The sequence below is a fragment of the Balearica regulorum genome, chromosome 5 (genome assembly GCF_011004875.1).
Source record: "Balearica regulorum gibbericeps isolate bBalReg1 chromosome 5, bBalReg1.pri, whole genome shotgun sequence".
Lineage (NCBI taxonomy): Eukaryota > Metazoa > Chordata > Aves > Gruiformes > Gruidae > Balearica > Balearica regulorum.
In genome coordinates, this window is record NC_046188.1 from 49,732,540 (window position 1) to 49,758,706 (window position 26,167).

Here is a 26,167-nt window from a genome sequence, read left to right on the forward strand (position 1 = left end):
CTCCAAACTCACCAACCTATCCATTTCTCATGTATTCATTCAATGCTCCTGCATAGATACGCCTACGTTCACAGTAGTTCAGCAACAGATGCACAAGAACACTAGCTGTTACAATGGACTTCTTTCAAAGCTATTTTAGTCGCTTTTCAGTTAGTAAGTGTACACATTCAAAAAACCAGGCTTAAACATGTGTCAAAAAAGGGTAATCTTTAAACAAACAATTCCCTTCAAGTAATATCTTCCCTCATTAAATAAAAAAAAACATTAATAAAAGGAGTCATTGCATTTACATAGGTTAGTTGCACTATACAGGCAGTCTTTGGGAAGTAAATATTTTTGCTCTTTTATTATGTGTAAACAAAAAGTTCTGGCAATTCGCACAGAATCTCAAAGACAGACCTCACTGGCATAATAGAATTTAGAGCCATGAGCATATGAAACTTCTGAACTCCCAGTCACCATCCATTAATTTTACTGCTATCAACAGTAACTGTGTTACTTCATTAAAAAGGAGGAAGACTTAAAAAACCTTTGTATAAATAGTAGCTACTATTTTAAAGAAAATCCTCTGTGTATCCAAGAGAATTTGTTCTTGGTAACACATTTCAAGAATCAAGTTGAGTCTAGGAATGATCTTTCTCCCTCCTTCCTTTTTCATTAAGAAATTAAGTGCATGTGTAGGCTGTGTATCAAACAGACTGAAGATCAGGGCTTTAAGGGAAGAGTAGACCAGTAGACCTCTATAAATTCCTATTAATTACAATCTGAGAATCCCATTGACAGTAAATTTTGTACTTAAAACTTATTCATCATAACACAGGTTCATTGCCTTTCTTTGACCTCATCTGATATAGAAACAGCTACAGCACTGTCAAACAAAAAAACTGCAATGAACTTAAGACAAATACTTTAATGTGCCCCATCAAAGAGATATTTCATAACTTCCTAAACCACACTCTGTAGTCAGTAGAGAACTGAAAGATTTACTCCAACCTGACACCAATGATAAGATTAAGAAACATTAAAACCAAAGAAAAATTGTCAGGCCTCTAACATAAAGGTTCATCCTATTTTTCTTCCTTCCTCATAACCAACAAACTAGGAATTCAATTCTGAATTAATCATTTTGACTATGCAAAACAACTGTCTCCCTCCTCTACCACCACCACAGAGCGGGACAGAAACACATAGATGTCCTGGTTTCAGCTGAGAGTATTGATTTTCTTCATAGTAGCTAGTGTGGGGATATGTTTTAGATTTGTGCTGGAAACAGTGTTGATAATATAGAGATGTTTTTGTTCTATGGACCTATTGTTGAGCAGTGCTTACACAGAGCCAAGGGTTTTTCTGCTTCTCGCACTGCCCTGCCAACGGGATGGCTGGGGGTGGACGAGAAGTTGGGAGGAGACACAGACAGGACAGGTGACCCAAACTCACCAAAGGGATATTCCATACCATATGACATCATGTTCAGCTTATAAGGAGCTTGGGGGAAGAGGGAGAGGGGGAGCGGCGGCATTCAGAGTGATGGCGTTTGTCTTCCCAAGTAACCATTACGTGTGACGGAGCCCTGCTTTCCTGGAGATGGCTGAACACCTGCCTGCCCATGGGAAGTGGTGAAGGAATTCCTTGCTTTGCTCTGCTTGTGCGCACAGCTTTTGCTTTACCTATTAAACTGTCTTTATCTCAACCCACGAGTTTTCTCACTTTCACTCTTCTGATTCTCTCCCCCCATCCTGATGGGGGGGGAGTGAGCCAGTGGCTGCGTGGTGCTCAGCTGCCGGCTGGGGTAAAACCACGACAATAGAGAAGCAAAACACTAAAATGACACAACAAAACTAGATCCACATGGACCAATACTTCAAATGATGGCACTTTCAGAAAAGTGGAGAAATACAACTAATACTAAAACTAACTTTTAAATTCTCAAACTAGGAAACAAGAGTGAGTCTTATGTCCAAAAGAGCTGTATTTTACCAGAGAAGTTATGACTTTGTTTTCACTTTAGAAGCTACAATAAACATTTAAGAAAAATAGCGTCACTGAGATATGCCCCACCTTGAAAAGCAGTAATGAATATTAAGACAGTTCAAAGAAACAAGTCAATGAGGAAAGCCTGAAGAAGTGTGATATATCCATCTTAATACATAAAAGCTTACTGTAAGGAAGAAAAAAACAAACCCACTCATTTCCATATCCAAAATTAATATTTTAACCTCAGCTATGTATTAAATAAACCTTTCTCACCATAAAGTACTACAATAGATTGCCTGAGAGGACTGTAGACGAGAGGTCTTTAAGGAGTTAGAGACTAAGACTAATGTAGAGGTAGCTAATCCTGCACTGGACAGAGACACAAATATTTTTTGAAGGAATCAATTTTTTTCTAATAAAATTTGGAAATAAATAACATTTGTTTCAAGAACAGGGATAGCCTTCCCTATATCAGGGAAAGATTTTCATACTGCAAAGCAGCAAAGACAACCAGTGCCGGAAGAGAAAGGTATACTGACATCTAAACCCCAATGATTAACAAGTCTTTAAATTACTAGTGAGCTTCATTGTAAAATGCACATAGTTTTATTGCAAAATACATGTAGCTTTCTTACACAAGGTTAGCAAAAGCTCAGTTCTTTATAAGTGCACTTAAAGCAGAGTTCAGGTATTTTATGCTCAGTATCACACCAGTACCCAGTAATAATCCATCTGATTATCATTTAAACATTTTACAGGTTGTAACTAACAGATCAAGTAGGGAGAGAAAAGATCACATTTCATTTTAGCATAAAAACTCTTTCCACATCTCATAGAGAAAAATATGGAAGGTAAGTACACCTGCCTGGTAATTCTGTAACAAACTTCTCAGAAGAAAAAAAAAAGTATCTTGAAAGGCTGTTGCCTTAACCTCATAGGTTGATTTCTATGTAGCAATGTACGCTAGACATGCAATTAATAAATTCAACCTCCACTTCTCCATTAAAAAAACCCATAAAATATAGCTTCCATGCTTTTCTGTAGCTACTTGAAACATTACTTGTAGAATAAAAATGTGACAGAAAACTGGTGGAATCTCCAAACACTGGAAAAAACAAACCCCAAAACTTTCACTTTCAGTACTTCAGTATATTTACACTTAGAAAACTCAACTATTCTCAATTATAAGCACTTTTTTCCTTATCCACAACAAAGTATTTATATATTTGAAGGCTTGATCTACCAATGTTTTCCTCTCTAGATTCCAATTCCTTCAGTTTTCTCAGTGATCACATTTTCTAGACCTTTAATAGCTCTCACACCTCTCTCCAAATTCTCTCCCATCAGCCCATACCCTTCCTGATGTACTTCCAGTACCTCCAGAGATGAAACCAAACAGCACCCTGCCAAACTAACCCACCTCCATAGCCTGCCATCCACTTCCCAATCGGTCATTGCTACTCAGTACACCGACGGCCCTGCTCGGCCTTTCCACCCCACACACCCACCTGGTTAATAGCAAGCACTCACACCTTCCCACCACCTTGCACGGCCTCTACTTCTCCCCCAGCATCACCTACCCTCATCCCTCACTTAACGTCGCAGCTCCTCCACACCTGCAGCAGGCCAACAGCGCAGGCACCCGACTGACAACGAAAGGCATAGAATCCAGCCTGTCACTCACCCAGTAGCTCTCGGGTCCCGTGCAGAAGCCTCCAGCCTCCTCGAGTGGGGAAAGACACACCTGCTCCCAGACCTGGCCACCCCCGAAGGAGCAGTCTCACCGCCCCCTTGCCGCCACAGCTCAGCCACAAAGTAGCTGCCATCTTGCTTCTCCTCACTTCCCTGTACAACCCAGCGCTAGAGCTGCCTCTCTCACTGCCTGAGTAGAAAAAAAAGGCAGCACGCGCGCCACCCCGCGCCCAAGCCGCCTCAGCAGCAAGCCCTACCGCAGCACCAGCCGTGGGTGCTCAGCCACTCGCCTGCTCAGGCCTGACTGCCCGTATCGCCCCGGTTACGAGCAAACGCCTGTAACTTACGCACCCGCACCTCTCTTGGACCTGCCTACCTGTCCTCCTCTGGAGTGCACCCGCGTCTCGTTTCGCTACTAGCCCTTTTCTGCTCTCCTGACCTAAGGGGGGGGGGGGGGGGTGAGGGATGTTCTGTTTATCGTACCCCGGCCAGTCCGGCTCTACGGTGGGGCAGGGCCCGCGCCGCCCGCTGGAGTATCGAGTCGATGCCCTACCGCCAGAAGTACACAAATTCTCGGCAGGCAGCCGCGCGGCCCCCAAAAGAAGCCCCGGAGAAAGGACCCCTGCGCTCGCCGTCTGAGTGGTGCCATGGCGGCCAGCGCCAACGACTATAGCGCTGTACAGGTAACAAGAAGCCACACACAATCCTCACGTGCGGCACCTGCTCCTGAGGCCGCCTGGGCTTTAAAGGGGCCTAGGGCTGGGCAGCAGGACGGGCGCGCACGCCTCGTCCTGGCAGCGCCCACTTTAAGTAGCCTGGCGGTGGTCCATGTGGGGTCGGCCACCTCTTGCCTACAGGCACCCCTCTCCGGCTGGGAGAGTTCCTGGAGGCCCGAGGCGGGACAGCGAACCGGCAGGGACCCTGCTGGTGTGCGTGGGCCCTGCCGTGGCTACCTGTGTCACCCCTGATGCTGCTGACAGGCCCACGCTCTGCCTGCTGCCTGGCTTCGGGCACTTTGCGTCAGCGGGTGCTTCAGGATAGCAGTTCGCAATTGCGGTAGTTGAGGCTATTTTTGTAATCTTAGCTAATTACTATTAGCTAGTAAGCTTCATAGTCACTAATTAGCAGGGAGTATAGAGATCTTATGATATTTACTATACTTCCCAAAATGTTGCCAGCTGACAGCCTGTATCAAACCAAGCAAACATCGTGCTAGAGCGTATGGGAGCATCACCTGGATGAGGCTTGAAATACCTGTCCTGTTTGAATATGGAACTGGTCAAGAGACTAGCCCAAGCATCAGGAGCAGTGTGGACTGACAACAGGGAGATGAGAATAATCTGCAGACTAGATAATGTGGCCTATCGGGAAAGAATCTGCTTAATAAAAAAAAAGAAAAAAAAATGAGGAACAAATGGAGTTACTGTCTTAATATGTAAAATGTTGTCATAGAGATGAAAGGGAAGAGCATCGTCTATGTCTGTAGCCGTTTGGTAAGAGATAACAAGCTTAAGTTACAGCAGGCAAGGTTTAGGTTAGGCATTAGAAAAATATTTCTAACCTGAGACAGTTAAACAGGTTGCCTAAGGAGTTCGTGACTCACTGTCATTGTAGATTTAAAATATGACGTTGAAGTAGAAGCCTCCAAATCTTGTCAAACTTGCCTCAGGCTGCCATCTCCATCACTTCCCCTGTCTCCTGCTTCAGCACCACTGCTGCTGTCTTGTACCTGTGCCTGTTTCTCCCATGGTCCCGCCACTGCCTCCCCATGCCTGGTTCTGCAAGTCCGACACCAAATGGAAGAATTCCTGTGGTGTGCAGTTCCTTGTAGCAACTGCATCGAGATACAAGTGGTCGGTCTTTTCAGAGGGACTGCATTAAAAAAAGCCTCTGCTTGCTGTGATTGTAAAGGCCAGGAGACAATATGTAAGGGCTCATAAAATTCTAGTTCCCCTTTGCCTTAAGTCTTACGGTCTTTCTTTAGACCATCAATGATCACTCAGTCTTCAGCTTTAGTCACTGTGGTATCAGGGTGGGGGGAGGGAACAGTGACAGCAGCAATTTTTTCTTAATATTTCAGCAAAGGTATTAGTCTAAGCAACTACCTGCCAACCAGTTTTGGTATGTGCTACTTAATTTTTGCTTTTGTTCTCTTTATTCTGTGAGTGTTAACAGAATACCCCACCTAATGTGGGTTCCTCCTGCTAAACAAACGTTTCTCTTGCAAATGTCCTTTCATGACCATAAATTGACTACAGCTAAGCAGTAGAGCAGCTAATCACTTGTCATTTAAAAAACCCCCCACTATTAAAGCTTCTAATTGCTGCAATAAACCAAAATCAAAATGTAAAAAAGGCACACCATAAATGATCAATTTCAGTTTGAGGTCTGTACTTGCTGTAAAAATTGACTGTTCGAGCCTTTTAAGTAGAGTAGGAATCCTCACTGCATTGCTTTCCTTACAATTATATTTTTTTCTCACCTAAAACCCCTCCCTTTTGCATTATAGAATCCTTGTATGGTGCCGAAGGTGGTGTAGAAAAAACTTTTTGAAAGGATCATGGCATTATTTTTGATCCATTTTCTGTTTTCTAAATTCTGTTTTCTAAATTCTATTTATTTTTTCCATTTTCTATTTGATCCATTTCTATGTTAAAGACAGATTTTAAACAGAAATCTACCAGCTTATTAATGGTATTTTTCTCACTTTATAATGTAGCACAAATCTGTTTTACCACATCAAACTTACCACTACCCAGCTATTCAACCTCATCATGATTTACTACCCATCAGTATGAAATATCAACAATATGATTTCATCAATGCAGTCAGTGCTTATTTCTGAGGAAAATATATGATTTCTTAGTAATTTATGAAAGGGAGATACATATTTTAGGCACTGTTTATTTACTATAATATCTTAAAATATCCACATTGTAGTTCAGTTTTACACCTTTTGAAAATTATACCCAAAAATTTTACAAATGTGTTTGTTCTACAAGTAGCCTGGGTCTGCCTTGATTTCCATTATGTTAGATTCACATTGTTTTCTGGGGTTTTGGGTTGGATTTGTTTTGTTTTTTAAATCATATTAGGTACAATAATTTGAGTAAAATAGGAAAAAGCTAATTTTCCTTGAGCAACCACAGTATTGCAGAATATAATTTTTTTAAAAGATTTGACTGCTGGAATAGTCTGTATTTTCAGTGAATAATTTCAGTCCCTGTTTAGAAATTTACCAGCAAATTTGTTTTCAAAAGAATAATTTAATGAATTGAAAAATTAGTCACTTCTTTTAGTTGATAGAAGTTTGTAGAGTTTTCCCTGATACCTAACAGCATGTAGAAACTTACGCTGACAACAACATAGAAGCAAAGAAGCTAAATTGTTCATGTTAGCTGTATCAGAAAACTAGTGGGCCAGATCCTGAGTTGGAGATAGGAAGGAAGAGATAACCAATGGCATCTGTACTTCAACTTAAAATTCAAATTTAAAAGTACTGCTAATTGATATTTTATAAAGAGTAATCCTGTTGAGTTGCCCACTGCTTTCACACGTGTTCACTCCTAGGCTTATTACAGCAAGTAGCCTTTTTAGTTATGGAAATAACTGTCATTTTTATTATCAGTAATTTTAAACATGAAATACAGTAATTTTTTTTTTTATGGTTATAATCAGTATCCACTGATCCTGGAAATGTACTGTTAAACTCTGAGGATTGATTTATAATCCTGGAATTCTTCAGAAAAATAGTCAAAATTCCCTGATTATGTTTATTTTCATATGTTCTTGATGAAAGTAGCTTCTGAATTTGAACTTTTAAAAATTCTTTTTAATGATTTAAAGTGGTGGAAAGTACTCATGTTCTCCCATGAATATGAATTTTGCAGTAAATGTCTAGATTCATTAAACAGGGAAAATATGAAACAACTGTAGGAGTGTTATAATCTAGGGGGGTTTATGGCTGTGTACATTCAATAAATAATAGCAATATAACTTGTTTAATACAAGCTTATTCCATCAAAAGTAGAAGAGACGTAATTTTTCTTTGAAATGAAAAATACTGGTGTAGTATATGTTAGAAATAGACAGTGATGTCATTTGGAATAAGAGTCAGAACAAGATAATATGGGACTCAGTTTCATGACAGGTATATAGATAAAAATTATGTCCAGCCATTAATTCTGTATAAATAAATCAGAGCAACAATACAGGGACCCATAATTTACACATAGTATGTGTTTGGTTTGTGTTTGTAAACATAAGACACACACATTAATATTTTCAAATGCACAGTACGTATCAGAGTTACTAGTATCTGAGGAATGTTCAGTTAGTCAGAGTATACTTGATATATATTAGTATTTTCAGTGGTGAAGAGCTGGAAAGGAGTGGTTTCATTTTCAGATGTGTGAATGGTGAAGATTTCAGATTTTTTTCACTATAAATGTAGGAATTTGTTTATTTGGCCTGGGGTCTTTTTCCGTTATGTACTCTTGTATATGCTGTTCTATTTGTTTCAGCTAATGTGAACTGATGAAGGTTCAGCGTGCTTTAAAAATCTTAACTTCTTACATAAGTTTATAGGAGTGCTGGCTAGAGTCTTGTTTCTGTCATTTGAAATTATATAAGCAGATGATTTTTTTAATGTATTGAAAGAGACTGTAAATAGTAGAAACAAAATCAGAGCAGGCAGGAAGAGCATCTGAACTGAATTCCAGTTCTTTAAAGATAATCGCTTCAGAAACAAGTGCCATTGAAGAATATCGTGCTACACTATTTAGTTGAAGTTTGAAATACTGATCAGGCTTAGTGCATATATAAAAATAATTACGTGAGAGTTAGCTGCAGTAGAGAGGACTGTATTTGGTGACCTAAGGGTTTAGCCTTCCTAAAACTAATCTATTTTCCTGTTGAAAACTATGTAAGGAGTACATCTGTTGTGCTTAATCGCTGCTTTCTGTCACACCCATATAAGAAACAAAACTAGCTGTGTGTATTACTCTGGTAATGTAGGTAAAAATCTTAACCCATCCCAGGGAGATAAATTGACGTAAATAAAATTACTGCTGTTTCTCTACTGTTTAATTCCTTACTTGATGGGTTCAGTTGTATCAGGATCATTGTGAAAGCACATACAATTTTTATTTTTACACTGGTAAATGGGGGAAGACTTTGGCTTTTTATTCTCTCAGATATGCTAAAAGAAATACTCAAGACAACATGCAAATGCATAAATTCAAGCACACAGCATGAATTAAAGTAGCATCTCACAGTTTTCTCTGTGTATACTGGTTATATTTCTCATGTAAATGATTCCAACGTTCAAAATTTTTAATTTTCCAATGTAGTATGCACTTAAAAAGACTGCTACCTGTTAGGTACAGCTTGCTTAGTTTTATATGTTCAGTGCAGAGTAATATTTAGGATTTCCAATAAATAGTCTTGACCTGTGCTGTAAAGGCATTCTGGTTTAGATTAACTATGAATGAATCTCTGACACCACAGATGGCTTTAGTTAATAGATAGATATATTTATTGATGTAATAAACAATGGAATATAGAAAAATTTAAGAAATTTTTTTCCTCTGAAAGAAATACTAAAATAATGCAATTTGCCTTCTGGCTAAACTGAACGTTAGGTAACCTCACATTGTGAAAATGTAGGAATGTGAAGTTCATCAAATAATTTGCCTATGTTTTTTATGGTATTTTTGACTGCTATGTAAAAATATTATATAACAGAACTGATGAAGTCTGTTCTACTGAAATTTGTAAATTAATCAAAATAAACCTAACACTGATTATTTGGGAAAAGTTATTGGTTGAGCTTTTCAAAATGGATAATGTTAGATGCATTTTTTTTTTTTTTATGGCATTAGTCTATGACTTAGTCTCGCTGATGTAATACCTGTGGGCCACTGCACTCGAATGAATTTGAGATGTGACCTTTCCTGTGAAGGATAATCAGGCATGCGTTTTATTTGAGGGTTTTATTTGTTCCTTTCAAGGCATGAATGGCACCTGCAAAGTGTAAAGGGCATTATGCAAACATGCAATCATTTTGTAACTGAAGTTCATAAAAGCATAAATTAGACTGTTGTACCGCAGTATGAAAGTACTACCCCTTTAAACTAAATTTCAGAATTGAAATTCTTAGGTTTGTGATGTTTCTGATGGTTTTTAATTTATTTCTTTTATTTATTTTTAGGAGAAGTTACATCCGAGAAATCTTATCCCAGAGCTTTGTAGGCTGTTTTATGGTTTAGGCTGGGTAACAGGAACTGGTGGAGGAATCAGCTTGAAGCATGGGTAAGTAAAGATGGAAGAGAAAGAATTTGATGGTTAGAGAGAGAGAGGGTGGCTTTGTTTAGTAGTTGGTGAGGGCATTTCAGTTCCACAAAAAATGTTTGAAAGTCAAGAGTGAGCAAGAAGGTAGAGGGACAAATGAACAGTACGCCAAATTTAACCATATAGGAGGGAGGTGACTAGTCTGAATCAATCATTGCAGTCCCTTCAGTGGACAGCCAGCTTCAGGGAGTGACTTTTTTTTTCTGTCCTTTTCCTGTCTTTGTTTAAGGTAGACAATTTGTCTTTAAGGAGCAATGCATTCCCCCTTTTTCATTTCATTGACTATGGAATTTAGAGTGGGTTACACCAGGAGCACAGCTTTCAAATGTCTGTGGTTAGATGAGATAAATTTCACCCTAGATATTTTGCAGGCAATACATTTCCTTTAAGAAGAAAATTACTGTTGTACTGAGATAATTTCTAAGGAGATATTCTTAACATACAATTAAAGCAGGACAGGTAACAGCAAAACGTTTTTTTTTTAATGTACTTTCCAAGCTTTTAATGGAGATGGAGCTCCTCTCAGTGGCCACTGAAAAAAAGTTAAGTCCTCATTCTGCAAAACACTTTGCACACTGCCTACAATTCTGTGCCCAGTCACAGGGTGTTGTGATACTCTAATTTGAAAGTGTCTGACCTCTCATTTTTCTGATGTATGCTTCCATGCAGACACAAACAGCCATTTCTATAGAAATATATTTTTTATATATATATATATATATGAAGTAAAGGCTCTAAATGCTAATATCTGTGCTGTTCTGATGGCTTTGGGCAGGTCATTTCACTTCCCCGCGTGATTTTGCAAGCAAAACGAGCAATAATAATAATGAGAGAAATGATAAGAGGGTTGATTCTTGTTTTTAAAGTTCTTCGTCTATGGAAAGATCTTTCTAGCACTAATTTCTCATCAGTAGCTAAATGTAGCCTATTTTCTTTGTCATTTCAGTGCAATTCATTTTTTTTGTGGCAAACAAATTGTGTCAACAGAGAATACACTAACATACTAGTACAGTTTTCCTCAGCAGTTCTATAACTTGGTTGCTCAGACTACACCAAAATACGTATTAGAGTTGGTACCAATATTGTATGTGGTCTAGGAGTAGTAATCTATGTAGCTGTGCTGTTTTATGCCTACAGTAACAGTAGCTGTGTTTCAAAATTAATAGTTATGAGGCAGAGGTCAGACTAGCTTAGAATTGTTACATAGGAAATAGTGAAAGAACAATTGAAATTTGATTGAAATTCTAACAACTGGTCTTACCAGTTAATCCTAATCAGCATTACTTACTGTGCAATTCGTATCAACTACTTGGAATAAAAATGCCAGTTAGGACGTGGGATGGCATGGATTTAGAACTCTTTATCAAGTGCCCTGTGTTTCAAAGGCTGTATTTCATCATCAGATTTTCTCTTTGTGATTAATTTCTATAAAAGAAAAACATTTGTTTTAAGAAAAAATGCATGTCTTTCATTAGTAACTGAATTACCACTTGATTTCTCGATATGTTGCGCTCTCAATCATCTTGCTCATGCAAAGGAATTAAGACTAAATTAATGCAATGTTGACAGTGTTAACTCATGAATGTTAAAAATTACAAATATGATAAAGCCACATTTTGATGTGCCTCACAGCCATTTTACCACTATGAAGAGTACATCATCTTTAGAGTTGTATTTTTGGAAGAGTTAGAATGATAGAATCATAGAATCATTTAGGTTGGAAAAGGTCCTTCAGATCATCAAGTCCAACCGGAAACTTAACACTGCCAAGTCGACCACTAAACCATGTCCCTAAGCACCACATCTACGTGTCTTTTGAATACCTCCAGGGATGGTAACTCAACCACTTCTCTCAGCAGCCTGTTCCAATGCTTAACAACCCTTTCAGTGAAGAAATTTTTCCTAATATCCAATCTAAACCTCCCCTGGAACAACTTGAGGTCACTTCCTCTTGTCCTATCACTTGTTACTTGGGAAGAGAGACCAACACCCACCTGCCTACAACCTCCTTTCAGGTAGTTATATAGAGAGCAATAAGGTTTCCCCTCAGCCTCCTTTTCTGCAGACTAAATAACCCCAGTTCCCTCAGCTGCTCCTTATGAGACTTGTTCTCTAGACCCTTCACCAGCTTCATTGCTCTTCTAAGTGCTCTTGTCCAGAAATATGAACATTTCATGGTCCTTAGGAAATGTATCTGTAGCTTAACTAATTATTCACTAGATGTCTCTGTGCTCCTGAATTTAGTAAGTTTCTGTTGAAACTGAATAATGATTACAGTTGAGAAAGATAATCTGAATTTTTTTTTGCTATTATTGAAAATATTTCAGATGCCATCTTAAAATAACTTTAATGTAAATTGATTTTTTTATAGTCTCTGTTCATGTAAACCTTGCAAGAAGTGATGCACTTCTACTTGAATTTCAGTCACTTAATTGCATTGAATTAGTGTTAACTTTTTATTAATACAAATAAATTTATAAATGCATTAAAAACCTAAACTACACAGTTATAACAAAACCCAGTAGTATTTACGTTGTAGAATACTACAGATAACTAATATTGTTTATATTATATTATTGTTTATATATTGTTTATATTATATTGTCACCTGTTTTGTCATAGATCAATATCTACTTGCAACTTCTCTTGTTCCATTTTTATTCTGAATTCTGGGAATTTGTGTTTGGAATTACTGCAGGGTGAGGCTGTGTGCTTTTCTTTGTAGGAATAATAAGGCTGTACTTCCTACGTGTGTTTCAGATCTCTTGTCAAGTTGAAAGCATGGTTTTGTAAACCTGCAAGTTAAAGATTTTATATGCCTTTTTATGATTCAGGTCTATTTTGAAAACCATCTACATGTCAATCTATGGAAGGAACAAGAAAGTTATTAAATTACGAGCGACTAGATTTGCTATTTCCTTTTCAGAGGTTTGAGAGCTCTAATGCCTATGCAATTCAACAACCCTGTGTTTATCGATTTTCCCTGTCTGTAACTTTTCTTAGGAATGAAATCTACATCGCTCCTTCAGGAGTCCAAAAGGAAAGAATGGAGGTACGTTAGACTGTATTTTTATCTCAGAGCTCATTTTGAGATGGATGAAAGTACCTTTCTTTAGAATTTAATTTTTCCTTATGCAGAGTTAGAGACTTGTTATACTATTGACTGCCTTACTAAAACAACTGAGGATTTTGCCCAGTACTCCACTAGCATAGCAAGCCAACATGTGTTTCAGTGGCCAGTGTAGATTAGTCTTCATGATCTCTTTGCTTTACATTAACACAGAAGAGTCTGAGATTCAAACATGACTCAAGTTCAGCTTTATTCTTTGTCAAGCTTGAATGGCTTTATAGCGGTCTGGCTACAGTCTCAAGTTACTGTGACACACCTCGTTAACACCTCATCTCTATTTTTGTCTTGATATTCTCAGTGAATAGATGCGCTCTCCTCATGAAAAGGTGACCTTATCTATGTGACTCCTTTCCAAAAAAACCCCCAAAATATAAGTGGAAGGGAAAGTTGGAAATTATAAGTATTTTATGACAGCAGGAACTCCCCCAGAATAGAATAATATGTGGAAATGATTTGTTGTTTTATAGATTTGAGGGTAAATACAATGAGAAGAGAAAGGAATCTTTTCACTGATAGAAACTTGGAGTTTCGCAGCAGTGCTCGCTGAGAATGTTAGCAAGTAAGGCATGCAAATGCATACCACGGCAAGACTGTGGTGGTCTGTTCTTTGCTAGCAGTAGCACAGTGCTAGTAGAGCACAGTGAGTAAGGAAGCCTCTTGCAACTGTATTTCCTGCTGATTTTTAAAATAACATTAAAGAAAAAATTTGATTGCTAGCCTGAACAATTCTTTGTACCATTATGAGTAGTGGATTGATGCAAAGGTAACATTCATGTAAAGCTACTAAAAGCAAAGTTTAAAGAAATAGTTCTACAAGTTAAATATATTACTTGTAGGTTTACTTCATGTCCTGTGTTGGTTCTTTAAGGGGGGAAGGAAAAGTACATCTACATTTCTTTTTTTGAGTCAGTTACTACTTTTCCTTTTGATCTATTATCTGTTATTTAGATACAGGCTGTCTCCTTTCTGAGAAAATTTTAGTTTTACAAATATCTGCTTGGCAGCAGTCTGATATTAATTCGCATTGCAGAATATCAGTAAGTAGTTTTAGAAGCTAGAATAAATGTGGTGCATTAAAGCAATTTTACAAAGTTAAAATCACTGTCTATATTAAATATATGGTGTATATATTTGTCTCCCTAGAAGGAAAACAAAACCATTTGGGTCATCACAGGTCAAAATAATTTCTTCTTTCTTACAGCCAGAAGATATGTTTGTTTGTGACATGAATGGACAGGACATCAGTGGTCCTCCACCACACAAGAAATTAAAGAAAAGCCAGTGCACACCTCTTTTTATGAATGCCTACACTATGAGAGGTGTGTAGCAAATGTTACTAGTTCAGCAATGATTGAAACACTGTATGTATGCATCCACAAAATTGAAATTCAATACCATACTCTTTATACCTGGAAGTTACAGTGAAATGAACATGAAACTATAAAATAAATTGGTTTGCAGAGGACTATGTACAATGGAAGGTAATCCATGGTAACATCCTGTGAGTTTCATTTGCATTTTAATCTTCTCACGTATACCTGTGATCATCTTTTTGGTACTAATTTTTAGTGCAGTATATTAGTAGGTTGTGGGAGCAGCTGGGGGATTTACAGGTGTTTTATACAGTAGTTTTACCTATTCAGCAGCTATGTTTTAGATGCTTATACAACCATTGGCTGTCATCAAAGGCTCTAAATTACAGATAGGTGAAAAAAGTATGAAACTTCTCTTTTGCCAGTGGACAGTAATAGAGAGCTTTTGCTGTTGTGTAAGATTTACATCTGTTACTTTAGAAAAAATTTAGGGAGTCTCTTCTGATATTCCTACACAAGAAGCTTACATGTGTACCTGAGGAAAACTCATTTCATGTTTTGGGCAACATTGCAACTTTGTAAGTAAATTATAATTATTGTCTACCTATCATTCAATCACGACACAATAAGATAACAATAAATATTTTTTCAGCGAATCAGTGGATAATTGAAGAAGAGTACTAGTATAAAAAGAAACTAAAAGTCTTTTAACTTTCATCTCACAAATAAGTTTGGAAATTCTTTAGAATCTCAGAACTCTGATAGTAGATGGTTTCAGTCATTGCAGTATGTAAAGAAATGTACAGGTAGTGTTTCTCCTTGAATTTATGCGCGTAGTTTCTCCTCTGGAATTTGTCACTAACTGCAAGTTAACTCTAGTGTCCTAAGACAATACATAATTATCCTTTATAGATGAGTAATTATCTTACACCTTTATTTAGGTTGCTGTGTATTTTTTCATCTAATACTGTAGATCACCATTTGCTAAGATGCCAAGCCAAAGGAAATGTATCAAGTATGTGAATAAAATTTTCTTAACAGACACATTTTAAATTAATTCTAAAAATATATTTTTTTCTTCTTTTTCTGTTCTTAGGGGCAGGCGCAGTGATCCATACTCATTCCAAGGCTGCTGTTATGGCTACCCTTCTTTACTCAGGGAGTGAGTTCAGTATTACCCATCAGGAGATGATAAAAGGAATCCAGAAGTGCACTTCAGGAGGCTATTACCGGTACATATCTATATTTAAGAAAAGAGGCATGCTATTTGATCATTTGTTTTCCACAAGATAGATGACAAGTCTTTTGAGTTAGTGCGTTGAACTGTGTGATATAAAGTATTAGGAATAAGAAGTAAAAAAGACCTGTGGAATAAATCAGTCATTGGCTTTCCCTAAGAAAGTCTCAAGCCTGTGGAAGAGATGAGATAAAATCTTGTAATGTCAAGGCTACTGTGGACTGTTGAGCTACAGAAACAAACCAAATAAAGAGCTATGTCCTGACAAATATCGCAGGAGCAGAGATGTTAATACATCTATTCAATGTTAAACTGAAACTGGAGCCAGCCAACATTAGGTTGGATTGACAACCTACAAACTACATTTGGGTGGACTTCACATATCACTGCCTGTGCTAGTTTAGGGCATGTTAAGAGAGTAGAGGATTTCAGATTTTACTTGACAGACTTTGAAAGAAAAATCAGAATAAACAGGGCATTAAAGATAATGTTACTACTTTTCACGGATGAGCTCTGAGGTAAGTGCTGAGTTATTCCAGATTATGTGTGATGGCTTGTTTTGAGGACTCCACCCACAGAGTGTTGAATTGGGATCTGCAGACAACATTTACATAATATGTGACAATTAGATGGAAAAATGAAATGCTAAATTCTTTCACTTTTTGATGTTAATTTTTATAACTAACTATTGCCCTTTGGCAAGGGAGCAAGCTGTATGTCTGGCGTGTGATTTTATGCCTGCACATATTTTATTCTGTTTTGATTGACTTGCCAGCTTTACCTTCCTGTCAGCATTAGCATTTGTGTTTTTAATGGGGCAAAAGACACCCCTTATACTGAATTGTCTAACAACACTAGTTTAAAAAAAATCCACAACAATTTTCTTCTTTGGATATGCATTTTGAATTCTCAAACATTCCTAAATGTTCATTAGGAGACATTGTATTTATTGGGTTCCATATCCTGTGTCATCCTGTTAATTCACCAGAAAAACTAAAGAAATCAAAGCTCCAGATTACATGGTTCCTAAGTACATATTTGTCCATACTAGACTGATTCCACTGTCTTGCCTCACACAAGGCTCCCCGTTGAATTCAAAAGAAATTGGATCGTACAGAATGGGATCTTTCAAAAAACAGATTCACAACATGTTTCTAATTACATAAACCTTTTCTGGAAGCTATCCAGGAAAATGCTACAGATAGGATAAACGGAACTATTTGTTGTCCTAAATATTATTCCAGTGATGTCAAAACAGTTTTACTTTTGACTTCGGTAGAAGGAGAACTAGATCTATAGTAAATAGCTTTGAAAGCCTCAGACTGTCCCAGGATATTTTATATGAAAGTTTGGTTAAATGTAGGCTGCTTATATTTCAATAAAACGAAAGAGATATCAAGTATTTAACTCATTCAGAGCCTTCTTGGAGTTTTATAGATACTAGTTCTCAATAAAAAGCTTACGGTTATGATTAGGAATCAGTTATGGTATTTATACCTGCTTCCAAACTTATGTCCAAGTAGAAAACAGAACCTTGGAAAACAATCCCTTAGCTCATTTGGTCTCACTAGTAGAAAACACTCCAAATCTAATTTTATCGATCAGCATATGTAAAAGTCAAAGTAAACCTACAAAAAACACTTAATTTTCTTCATTCACTATTTTAATAGACTTCCTTGGGAAAGAATCGGCATTGAAAACTGTAAGGGATAAGACTTCTTAGTTTTCTAAATATCTGATTTGAAGTACAAGCTGTTTTATTTTTACCATTGGTTTCTGTCTGTGTTCTATAAAAGTAAGTACTACTAGCATCCACTCATGAAATATCTATGGGATCTCAGTGATAAAACTGAATCTGAACTGGGGACTTATTAAAACTATTTAAACAAGTTTCTGCCAGTGTTAATTAAGGTTCAAACAATGCCAAATATCCCAGTCCTCCTTCAGAAGAAACTCTTAGACAAGTTCCACTGAGTAACATGCATCATCTTGTCTTTGGAACTGGGGTTCTCAGGCTCTCTTAAGATCACATATAGCCCACCAATGACTCCATCACAGACAATTTATTTTTCACGTGTTGACCCTTCTTTCTATTTATATGCCTTAGCAGGACAATCTTATTTCCAGGGGCTTTTTGGACTACCTAAATTAATTTTTTTTTCTGCTCTCCAGCAAACAGCTTCATTTCCTTCTTCATGATGTGAATCTTTTAAATAATTTCATCTGAGATACAGCTTGTATGTGATGCCAATACAGGATGAAGAGAGTCTGAAAAAGTTTTGAAGGGACCCAACTACAAAGTTATACATGAACAAACGGCTACACCTAATACCTTAAAGTGTTATTTTCTTTTTGTGCCTCAAGTGTAGCTCAGGTATTGCTACATTTGGCAATGGGAGATGTTCCTGAGAGTTCTTATGTTACAGCGTAACTCACAAGAGAAAAGCGTAAAATCACTAGTGTTGAGAATTTAACATCTTTACACAGTCAAAGGAGAATCTCTTAGAGAAAAGTTTCATACATCCAGACACAGCAGGTTTTTAAGTACATGAACATTCATTTTTCTTTCAGATATGATGATACACTAGTGGTTCCAATTATTGAGAATACACCAGAAGAGAAGGATCTGAAGGAAAGAATGGCACGTGCAGTGGAAAAATACCCAGACTCTTGTGCTGTATTGGTCAGACGTCACGGAGTTTACGTATGGGGAGAAACATGGGAAAAAGCCAAAACAATGTGAGTACAATTTAGGCATATGGTATCTTTTGCCATTGTACCTCAAAATCTTAATGACTTTAATATCCTGTGTATTTCCAACCCATGGATAATGATTCAGAACATTAAGTTCTGGCCTCACTGAATGTATAGGGAGCTTTTAGGAATGGGTTCATCCATGATTCCACCGCTTGGTTTTCCTTTCATATCATATGCTGGCTGTAAGGGTTTCCAACATTTTCCTTTCATATGGACAAGTCCCTCCTCATATGAAACCTGCAGGCAATCTCTGCTTTTATATAACACCTGCCAATACAGTTTGTGTAGTCTTTCCTAGTCCCATTTTTGTAATTTAGTTCTTCATTTGCTGATGGAACTGCAGCAAATCAGGATCATGTAGCAAAAATGCCAGGCATTTTCCATACCTCAGTAATGGAAATAAATGATAATAGAGCTGTCCAGTCAGACTGTCACATTGGTGATGTAAAGCTCAAGAAAGAAAACTATTAATTTTCGTAAGACGTGGTAAGACTTGAGCCTTACTTTACCTTTCACTTTTTTTTCCCTTTCAATTTCAGGTGTGAGTGTTACGATTACTTGTTTGATATTGCAGTGCAGATGAAGCAGCATGGGCTAGATCCTTCAAAACATCCAGCAGGAGAAAATGGGATCTTGTAAATGACAACAACATTTATATTCAGGTGTGAATTTATCTGTAGAGATGATGTGTTTGGAGGGAGAGACTGCAGATGACACCATCACTTCAGTCTGCTTTCCCACTCAGGAAACTTCAGTATTGCAGATCTCCCCCACTCCGCTCCATTACCATTGTAATTATATCTACACCTGAAATAATGCTCCTTTACCACACAATTCAACAAAAAGATATGTATTATAGTTAAGTATGTCCTGTGCATATTTTAGCACATACGTACAGCATGGAATGTACCTGCTTTTTAAAACTAAATTGTATCAAGTATTACCAGAAAAAGCCAATGGAGGAAAAAAAAGACCCCAGCCTAGTAAGCTAATCTATACAGAGATGTCTGAACACCCACTTTTGTTCTTCAGCTTGCAGGATCAGGTTTGATTTCAGTGCATCTCAGTGGTGTTACTTATATGGTAGGTTGGTTTTGTTTTTTTCCTTCAGCAGAAATGGCTGGTTGCAATTTGATTGTTTCATTGATTAGTGTCACCTGTTTACCATAACTTGCTGTTTGCTAATGGAGCAATGATCAGTACTTGAAAGTTTTCATAACAAATATTTTAAAGTAAAGGCACATAGATAATATGAAACAACTCTTATGTAAGCAATATACAGCTCGGTGTGGCAAAACACAGTGGAAGCATAATGTTTCAGAGTCTGGGACACTTCTTCCTGTAAATCTATGCAAGTTTTAAGATACTAATACTGAGATTATAAATTTTTGCTCGGCCAAAGTGGTGGTCTAATTAAACAGAATAAGCTAACTTGTTGCCCAGAGTTGGCCCATCTGATAATCCTCTCCACCCACCACGTTTGCATCAGAAGAGATGACAAATGGCTGCTCAGGCAGCATGAGCCCAGAACAGACAGGTACTTGGATCATTAGCCTTTATGCCCACACTAGGGGAGGAAGCAGTGGGACAGGAGGCTTGCTGTCAAGGGAGTCTCTGCATGAACAGGTATTTGGAGTGCTGCCACCGCATACAGTGATGAAGACACACTGGCTACCACACCTGCACAGAGCCACCTCACGGCCTGCAAGAACCATTCCTAAAATTGCTCCTCAGCCCCTACAGTTGAATAGGTTGGGCTAACGTAGTGACATTAATATTCCTTTGCCTATTTCTTATGAATAAATACCTAATTTTAGAATATCTTCATTTTTATCTTGTGATTCTATTTCATGCTGTAAAAACCAGAAGGGGGTGCTGTTATACTTGGCTGATTGACAGATGTTAGCAGTCACTTTTGACTGTTTAAACACATCCAAAAATAAAAGGAGAGTTAAAACAGGAAAAAAAACCCAACAAAATGCTGAACAATCATTGCTATTTATGAATCCTGTCAAATGCTACAGTAGGAGGAATGAAAACTCAGATGAAAAAAAATTTTTGAAAAAAAGCTATGGAGAACTAATGTGGCATTTTGTTTGCATTCTTTAAAAATTCATATTTCAACAACCTACATTTGTTGATCCTGCTCTACTACTACATCGTTTAACTTGTTCTAGGTTTCCATTTCTGAAAGTTATAGTAGCCTTTATTCTTGGGGGAAAAAGTGGGGACAGCCCCTCAATTAGAAGTTAGGTGTAAAATTTTAAAGCATTGTTTGAACAGTTGATTCATTCATGCTGTGTTAATAGGGTTTGGGTTTTTTTAATTAAGCCTGTAGCATATGTATTTTTAAATTGTCTTAATTGTCATTATAATGAGTAGGAAGCACATAATTTTATAGCATCCATTTGCAAGTTGTTACTGAGAGACTGCTCTGGGTTTCAGTAAGATGTTGTTTATTACAACTTGAAAACAGCTTTTTATGACCTATGATTAGCTAGTTTAAGGTAGATTTATTTAAACTGCTCATTAAAATATAGTCTTACATATTTATGTATCTTAGTGTCTTCTTTCAAAATTTCCTGGAGTGGTCCCCCAGTGGCATCAGTCTAAGAGTTGATTGACCAAGTTTCTGATAGAGTATTGAGACTCTAGTCCCAAGGGTGAATTGAGGCAGGGTAAGCACCAATTGATTTCTGCTAGGGGCCATGCTTTCCCACCACTTCCCCTTGGATCATCTGTGGCACATTAATTCACCTCATGGATGCTCAAAAGCTCTTCAACCTGCGAGAAAACTACTGCAGGAGTAGGGGAAAGAAAATTCCTGTATTTTTTCCTAATAAGCCACTGGTAAAACGTTGAATCAACTCAGAGGTGGGTCCAAAGGGAACCAGAGCTGGGGCAAAAGAGGAGATGGCTAAAGCCAGAGATGGCAGACAATGCTTCCCCTGTTTCCTGAGGATGACTATTCAGCCTTACTCAGCAACTTGTGGACAGGCATTTGCTGTGGATGTTCTGAAGAGTTTAGAAAGAACTGAAATCTGTGGAAAATATTCTGCTAAACCAAGAAGTCAGGAAGAAACTTCTTATATTTTTCACCTATTAATGAGCATTTTTTCTTTAGTTAGGTATGTCAGCCTACTGATTATAGCAGAACATATGCCTTTAGTGAAAAATGTTATTTTTTAGATCGGAGAGTGACTTTGGACAGGCTGCATACTCCTCTGCTCCACTTAAGCACAAAACACATCTGTAAGAATTTTCAAGACTTCAGAGGTGCAACTGACATGAAGGGAAAACAGATTGTATTTTCCTTAAGTTTTTCTTCTTTATGGGCATGCTAGTGAAAATAGTTCTTGATGTGACAATACACTTAGTCTTGAAATCTAATTGCCATCTGTTGATTGTGACCTTTAATTCTTTATTTAAACTGCTAGATTTCTGCAACAAGTAAACTCCTGTGGTATTATGACGGTGCTGTCAGAATAGGACATAATTGTATCATTCCATAATACTGATGTTTTGTAAGGGTAAAGACGATTTTAGACTTGGTGGTGTTTTGTTCTGCATGTATAATGACAAAGTACAAAAGAACACTCAAAAGGAAAGGTTTTTTTTGCGAAATATTTTCCTCTGGGATCATGTTAATTACAAATACTCACTTCCTCATCCAGCTACAATTTGCCACTCTGTAGCTTTTCTAAAATCTGTGTGAAATATCAAGTTTAGTAGTAGTAAAGTTCTTTCATGTAGGATTCCGAGATGCTCAGAGTCCCATTTAGTGGTATGGAAATGAGCTAAATATGCTTTTCTCATGTCATGTGACTTCTCAACAAAGAAATCAGTGACTTCACAGCTTTAGTGACTTCATAAACTTTTGAAATGATTACTGTTTCCCAGAGTGTTCAGAAAGCTCTTAGAGTTAGCTCAAATTCTGTAGAACAAAACCACGAAAATTTCCTATATGATTTAAAACTTCTAAACTCCCATAATTTTTAAGTCTAGATCATTTTCTGATGTGAATTATAAGCTAGTAAGCCAGCTAGATATTTTTATACATTTGCAGCAAAGACTTGATCTCCATTGAAGCCAATTATCTAGGTTTAGTATCACCAGATAGACTTATGTAAAAATGGCATAATTCTCATTTCAAGTGGGTCATCCAAAGTAGTAATTAAGTTCCAGTATTTCCCAATAAAAGTAATTTCCTAGCAAACATCCCACTTGCTTTCCAAGAAGGAAATAAAACTGCAGAATACAGCGTCTTGAAACCTTAAGAGATAGAGCTCTAACTTACATAAGCAGTTACGATGCCAATATAGGTCCTCTAGTGAATGCTGCACAACTGGCATCCTGTTTCCTTTAACTCTGAGATAGGTAAAAATTAATATCTAAAAAAGCCCACTGACTAGTAGAAAAATACAAATAAACCAGTGGTCTTCCTCTAAATTCTTTTTTGCCACACTTTTTGGCAAATATGTCTGTAAAAATTTTTTGCCATTTTACAGAGGAAGGCAAATTGGCAAAAAATTCGTGGAGCACTTTAGAAGGCTTACTTCTGTATCAAGGAAAAAAAAGAAAATACATAGTTTGATATTAATGCTTCATAATTTCAAAATTGTTAAAAAACCCTCTGAGCCGATATAAGTTAAGGTATCCCTACTTAAAGGGGATATCAGTCATGTACTCTACAGATTCATAAGCAATAAAGAAATTGGGACAATACTTCATTTTTGAAGCCACTTCGGATTTGTAGTTCCCTTTTGTTATAAGGGGAGGTGAACGCTTGCAGGTTTTGTTTTTGTTTTCTTTCTGTTTGTGTAAAGTGAAATAAAAGCTGTGCCTTACAGACCAGGTTGTGTCCAAGGACAGTCCTCTGAGCCAAGGTACGCTTTTGTAACAGAGAATATAGAGGTGCCTGTGACTGTGCTTTAATACCAGCTAATCAAAGCTTTCATAGAAGTCAGCAAATCTGTATATTTGTGTTAATTCTAAGTCAGCTTAATGTTAAAAGCTTAATGTTACTCCAAAAGAATGCTACCTGACATTTTTAAAAGAGCGAAAGTCACTGGGTCTGAAAAGGAGCTTTCAGGCATTTATCTTCATACTACCCAAGGGTTCACTACATAAATCAGATGGTAAATAAAATCTTACAATTTTGTGGTTGACATTATTAGCATAGATACCTGTTTCTGCTAAATTTGAATGCTAGTGGTTCAGCATACTTAGTGCACCATTGCAAAATTATTTTGGACATGAAACCTCTAGTGGGACCAACAACAGTTGGCTATTTCATAGGATTTTAATCCACTGAAAACAAAATCAATTCCAAATAGTATTTTTTTTAAATTTTTCTATGTGTCTTCAGACTTAATCTAGCATCTGCTGGATTTTGCTAGAGCAGTCAGAAAAAACTCGTGACTGGCTAGTACTCGGTACTAAAAATGGACTGAGCGTGTTTGACTAGGTGAGATTTAGTAGGGAATCATGCAAAGTCATATTGCCACAATAGCATTTGCAAACACCCATCTATTTGTAGTTACATATGTGCATATGTGTGTTGGGTTTTTTTACTCTTAAGTTACTGTGCTATTATACTAGCAAGTTTCTCCCATCTATGACAGATAAAATTGCAGAGTTTAATCTCCAGAAACCAGATCAACAAGACTTTATTTAAATAGTTAAGCATAAATTCTTGCTCCTTAATGAGCTTCATATTAGCTCCGATTTCTCTAATGGTAATTTCTGGTAATTACAAACAGAATACACTGGATATAGAAGAAAGAATAGGTCTTACATTTAAAGCAAAGAACTGATTTTTGTGGATGATTCAAGTGTTAACCTTAAGGTCATGCCTTGAACAGTTCACTTTGATGGGAGTTTCAAAAGAGCTTGAATGACTCAGATACTACCCTAAATCCCATTGGAAAGTTAGGAGTTTCATTTCATTAGGCTCCCCTGTAATTCTGAGGATTTAGTTGTCTGTGTTTCAATCAGGGGGGTAAAAAAGAAAAGGGAGGGGAGGGCACCTCAAGTACTAGCTGCAAACTTATCACTAGTGTATCTCAGATTTAAATCAAATGCTTAACTGTTTTTTTTTTTCCTAAAAAGAAAGATAACCTCTTATACTAGAAACTCTTAGTTTAAGAAAAATGTTACCTAAGATAATTTCACCTAGCAGAGATTTACAAAAACAAGAAATCAGGAACTGAGCTTTCCTGTTTACTCAGAGATGTACATTAATACTACCACAAGTAACACAATGCAATTTTTGTGACTTCAGTTCCGCTCCTCCCAAAGGATACAAGCTGTCTGTCTTTCCAGATGAAACATATGATTCCCATTCTTAAGTTCCTGTTCTCCAGACAAAGCAGGTTATGCTCACAGTCCCCATTTTGGTGCAGTTCCTGAAAACAACAGCACTGCAAAAAATTTATGTATGTCTATATGCATGAATGCTGATGCCTGGGCTCAGCAGGTTGCTGTGCTAATGATTACATTTCTTTTGTCTTTATGCTTTGTCTCATTTCCATGTCTTATTCAGTTTTAATCCTGCTTTTCTGTAAGATTTTTCTACCTCCCCTGTTTTCCTTACTATCTTTGAAACCAAATGTAAATTAATACCGTTTGCATTCTGGTTGAACTTTCAAACCCAGGAATATTTTTGTGTTAGGAAACTTATCTCTTTCCTGATTCATCTGCTACATCCCTGACATATCTGAGCATGTCCTGTTATTTGCATGTTTGCAAAATTTTGGTACTGAAAAGGTTAATGTGCCTTTTGTACATCAGACACTCTAGGATTTTGCAAGCAAATGTCTGTTGGTTGCAAGAGCATATGAGCAAGTATGAGACTAAATTTCCTGTTAAGGAGTCGCTACATTAAAAGGATATTTGCATAATCATAGGCTAAGATAATGTAGGGAAAACCCCAGAGATCATTGTGATGCCAGGATTAAGCCAAGCCCAACATGTAATTTATTTGAATGTATGAAAGCTGCTTCTTATCGTTCACTTCTATCTCAAGTCCCCAAGCACTTTTGTTGGCAGCAGCAGGCTCTAACTCCTCCTGGCTAATTCATTATCCTCAACAACTTTTAAAAAGGTTATTTTAAGTTTAACTTTAGAGTCCCTGCAACTTTATTCGTAGAATAAAAAAACTATTCCTTTTATGACTCGCGTGACATGTTCAAAATCAAGCTACCGCATCTTCTTGGGTCATCATTTCATTTAATGCTCTAGCCTTCGTGTTATGATAATTTCTGAAATATTGCATGCACCACCAAAACAAGAGTTCAGGACTACAGGTATGAAAAACATAGCCAAAACCAATGAGATATCATAATGCAGGTAGTTTTTTTGACTTGTATATAAATAAAGGACTGTCCACATAGGAGTTTAGGAGAAGAGCCTCAAGAAAAAGTACATTAGCAATTAAAAATCAAGGCACTTAGATGTTTCTGAACAGATTAATACTTAGTCAGGGTTAGAGGTCCCTGAATTCCATTTTAAATCCAGTTGCCTGCTTTAATTTTTTATTTGGAGAATCCCATTGCCAAAGTAAAGAATTTGTCACACTTCTCACCTGATACTTCCTCCATGTAAATATGTTTAGAGGCTTATGGCTGGGGTGCTGTAGAGGTGTCTGAAAGGTTATTTAGTTTTTACTCAACTTGGATGAGTAAGTTATTTGAACATGAAAGTCCAGTTGCC

At 37.2% G+C, this 26,167-nt stretch overlaps 2 protein-coding genes across 4 annotated transcripts in view; one reads left to right on the forward strand and one right to left on the reverse strand.

The window, feature by feature from the left end:
* PDHX (pyruvate dehydrogenase complex component X) overlaps nucleotides 1-4,113 on the reverse strand; it is a 63,188-nt gene extending 59,075 nt beyond the window's left edge. The window contains exon 1 of one of the 2 annotated variants that reach the window (XM_075754758.1): nucleotides 4,043-4,113. Coding sequence is in view for 1 of the 2 variants with exons in the window: in XM_075754756.1 (XP_075610871.1) it covers nucleotides 3,659-3,800 (142 nt within the window). In the remaining variant the exon portion in view is untranslated. Of the gene's footprint in view, nucleotides 1-3,658; nucleotides 3,808-4,042 lie in introns of those variants that run through there. The other variant, XM_075754756.1, reaches the window with a different exon arrangement.
* A 90-nt stretch (nucleotides 4,114-4,203) lies between these two features.
* On the forward strand, nucleotides 4,204-21,003 carry APIP (APAF1 interacting protein). 2 transcript variants are annotated; one of them, XM_075754759.1, is made up of 7 exons: nucleotides 4,204-4,349; nucleotides 9,878-9,978; nucleotides 13,021-13,069; nucleotides 14,349-14,466; nucleotides 15,557-15,692; nucleotides 18,269-18,436; nucleotides 18,994-21,003. In XM_075754759.1, the coding sequence occupies exons 1-7, from the start codon at nucleotides 4,314-4,316 to the stop codon at nucleotides 19,091-19,093; spliced, it is 708 nt and encodes a 235-aa protein (XP_075610874.1). In that variant the 5' UTR covers nucleotides 4,204-4,313; the 3' UTR covers nucleotides 19,094-21,003. The 2 variants fall into 2 exon arrangements, with proteins under 2 accessions (XP_075610874.1, XP_075610875.1); XM_075754760.1 differs by having other exon boundaries at nucleotides 14,349-14,424.
* The last annotated feature ends 5,164 nt before the right edge of the window (nucleotides 21,004-26,167 follow it).

Coding starts and splice junctions, on each gene's coding strand:
- APIP (XM_075754759.1), top strand. CDS start 4,314: ATGGCGGCCAGCGCCAACGACTATAGCGCTGTACAG. Junction 9,979..13,020: donor GGAATCAGCTTGAAGCATGG/GTAAGTAAAGAT, acceptor AACTTTTCTTAG/GAATGAAATCTACATCGCTC. Junction 13,070..14,348: donor TCCAAAAGGAAAGAATGGAG/GTACGTTAGACT, acceptor TCTTTCTTACAG/CCAGAAGATATGTTTGTTTG.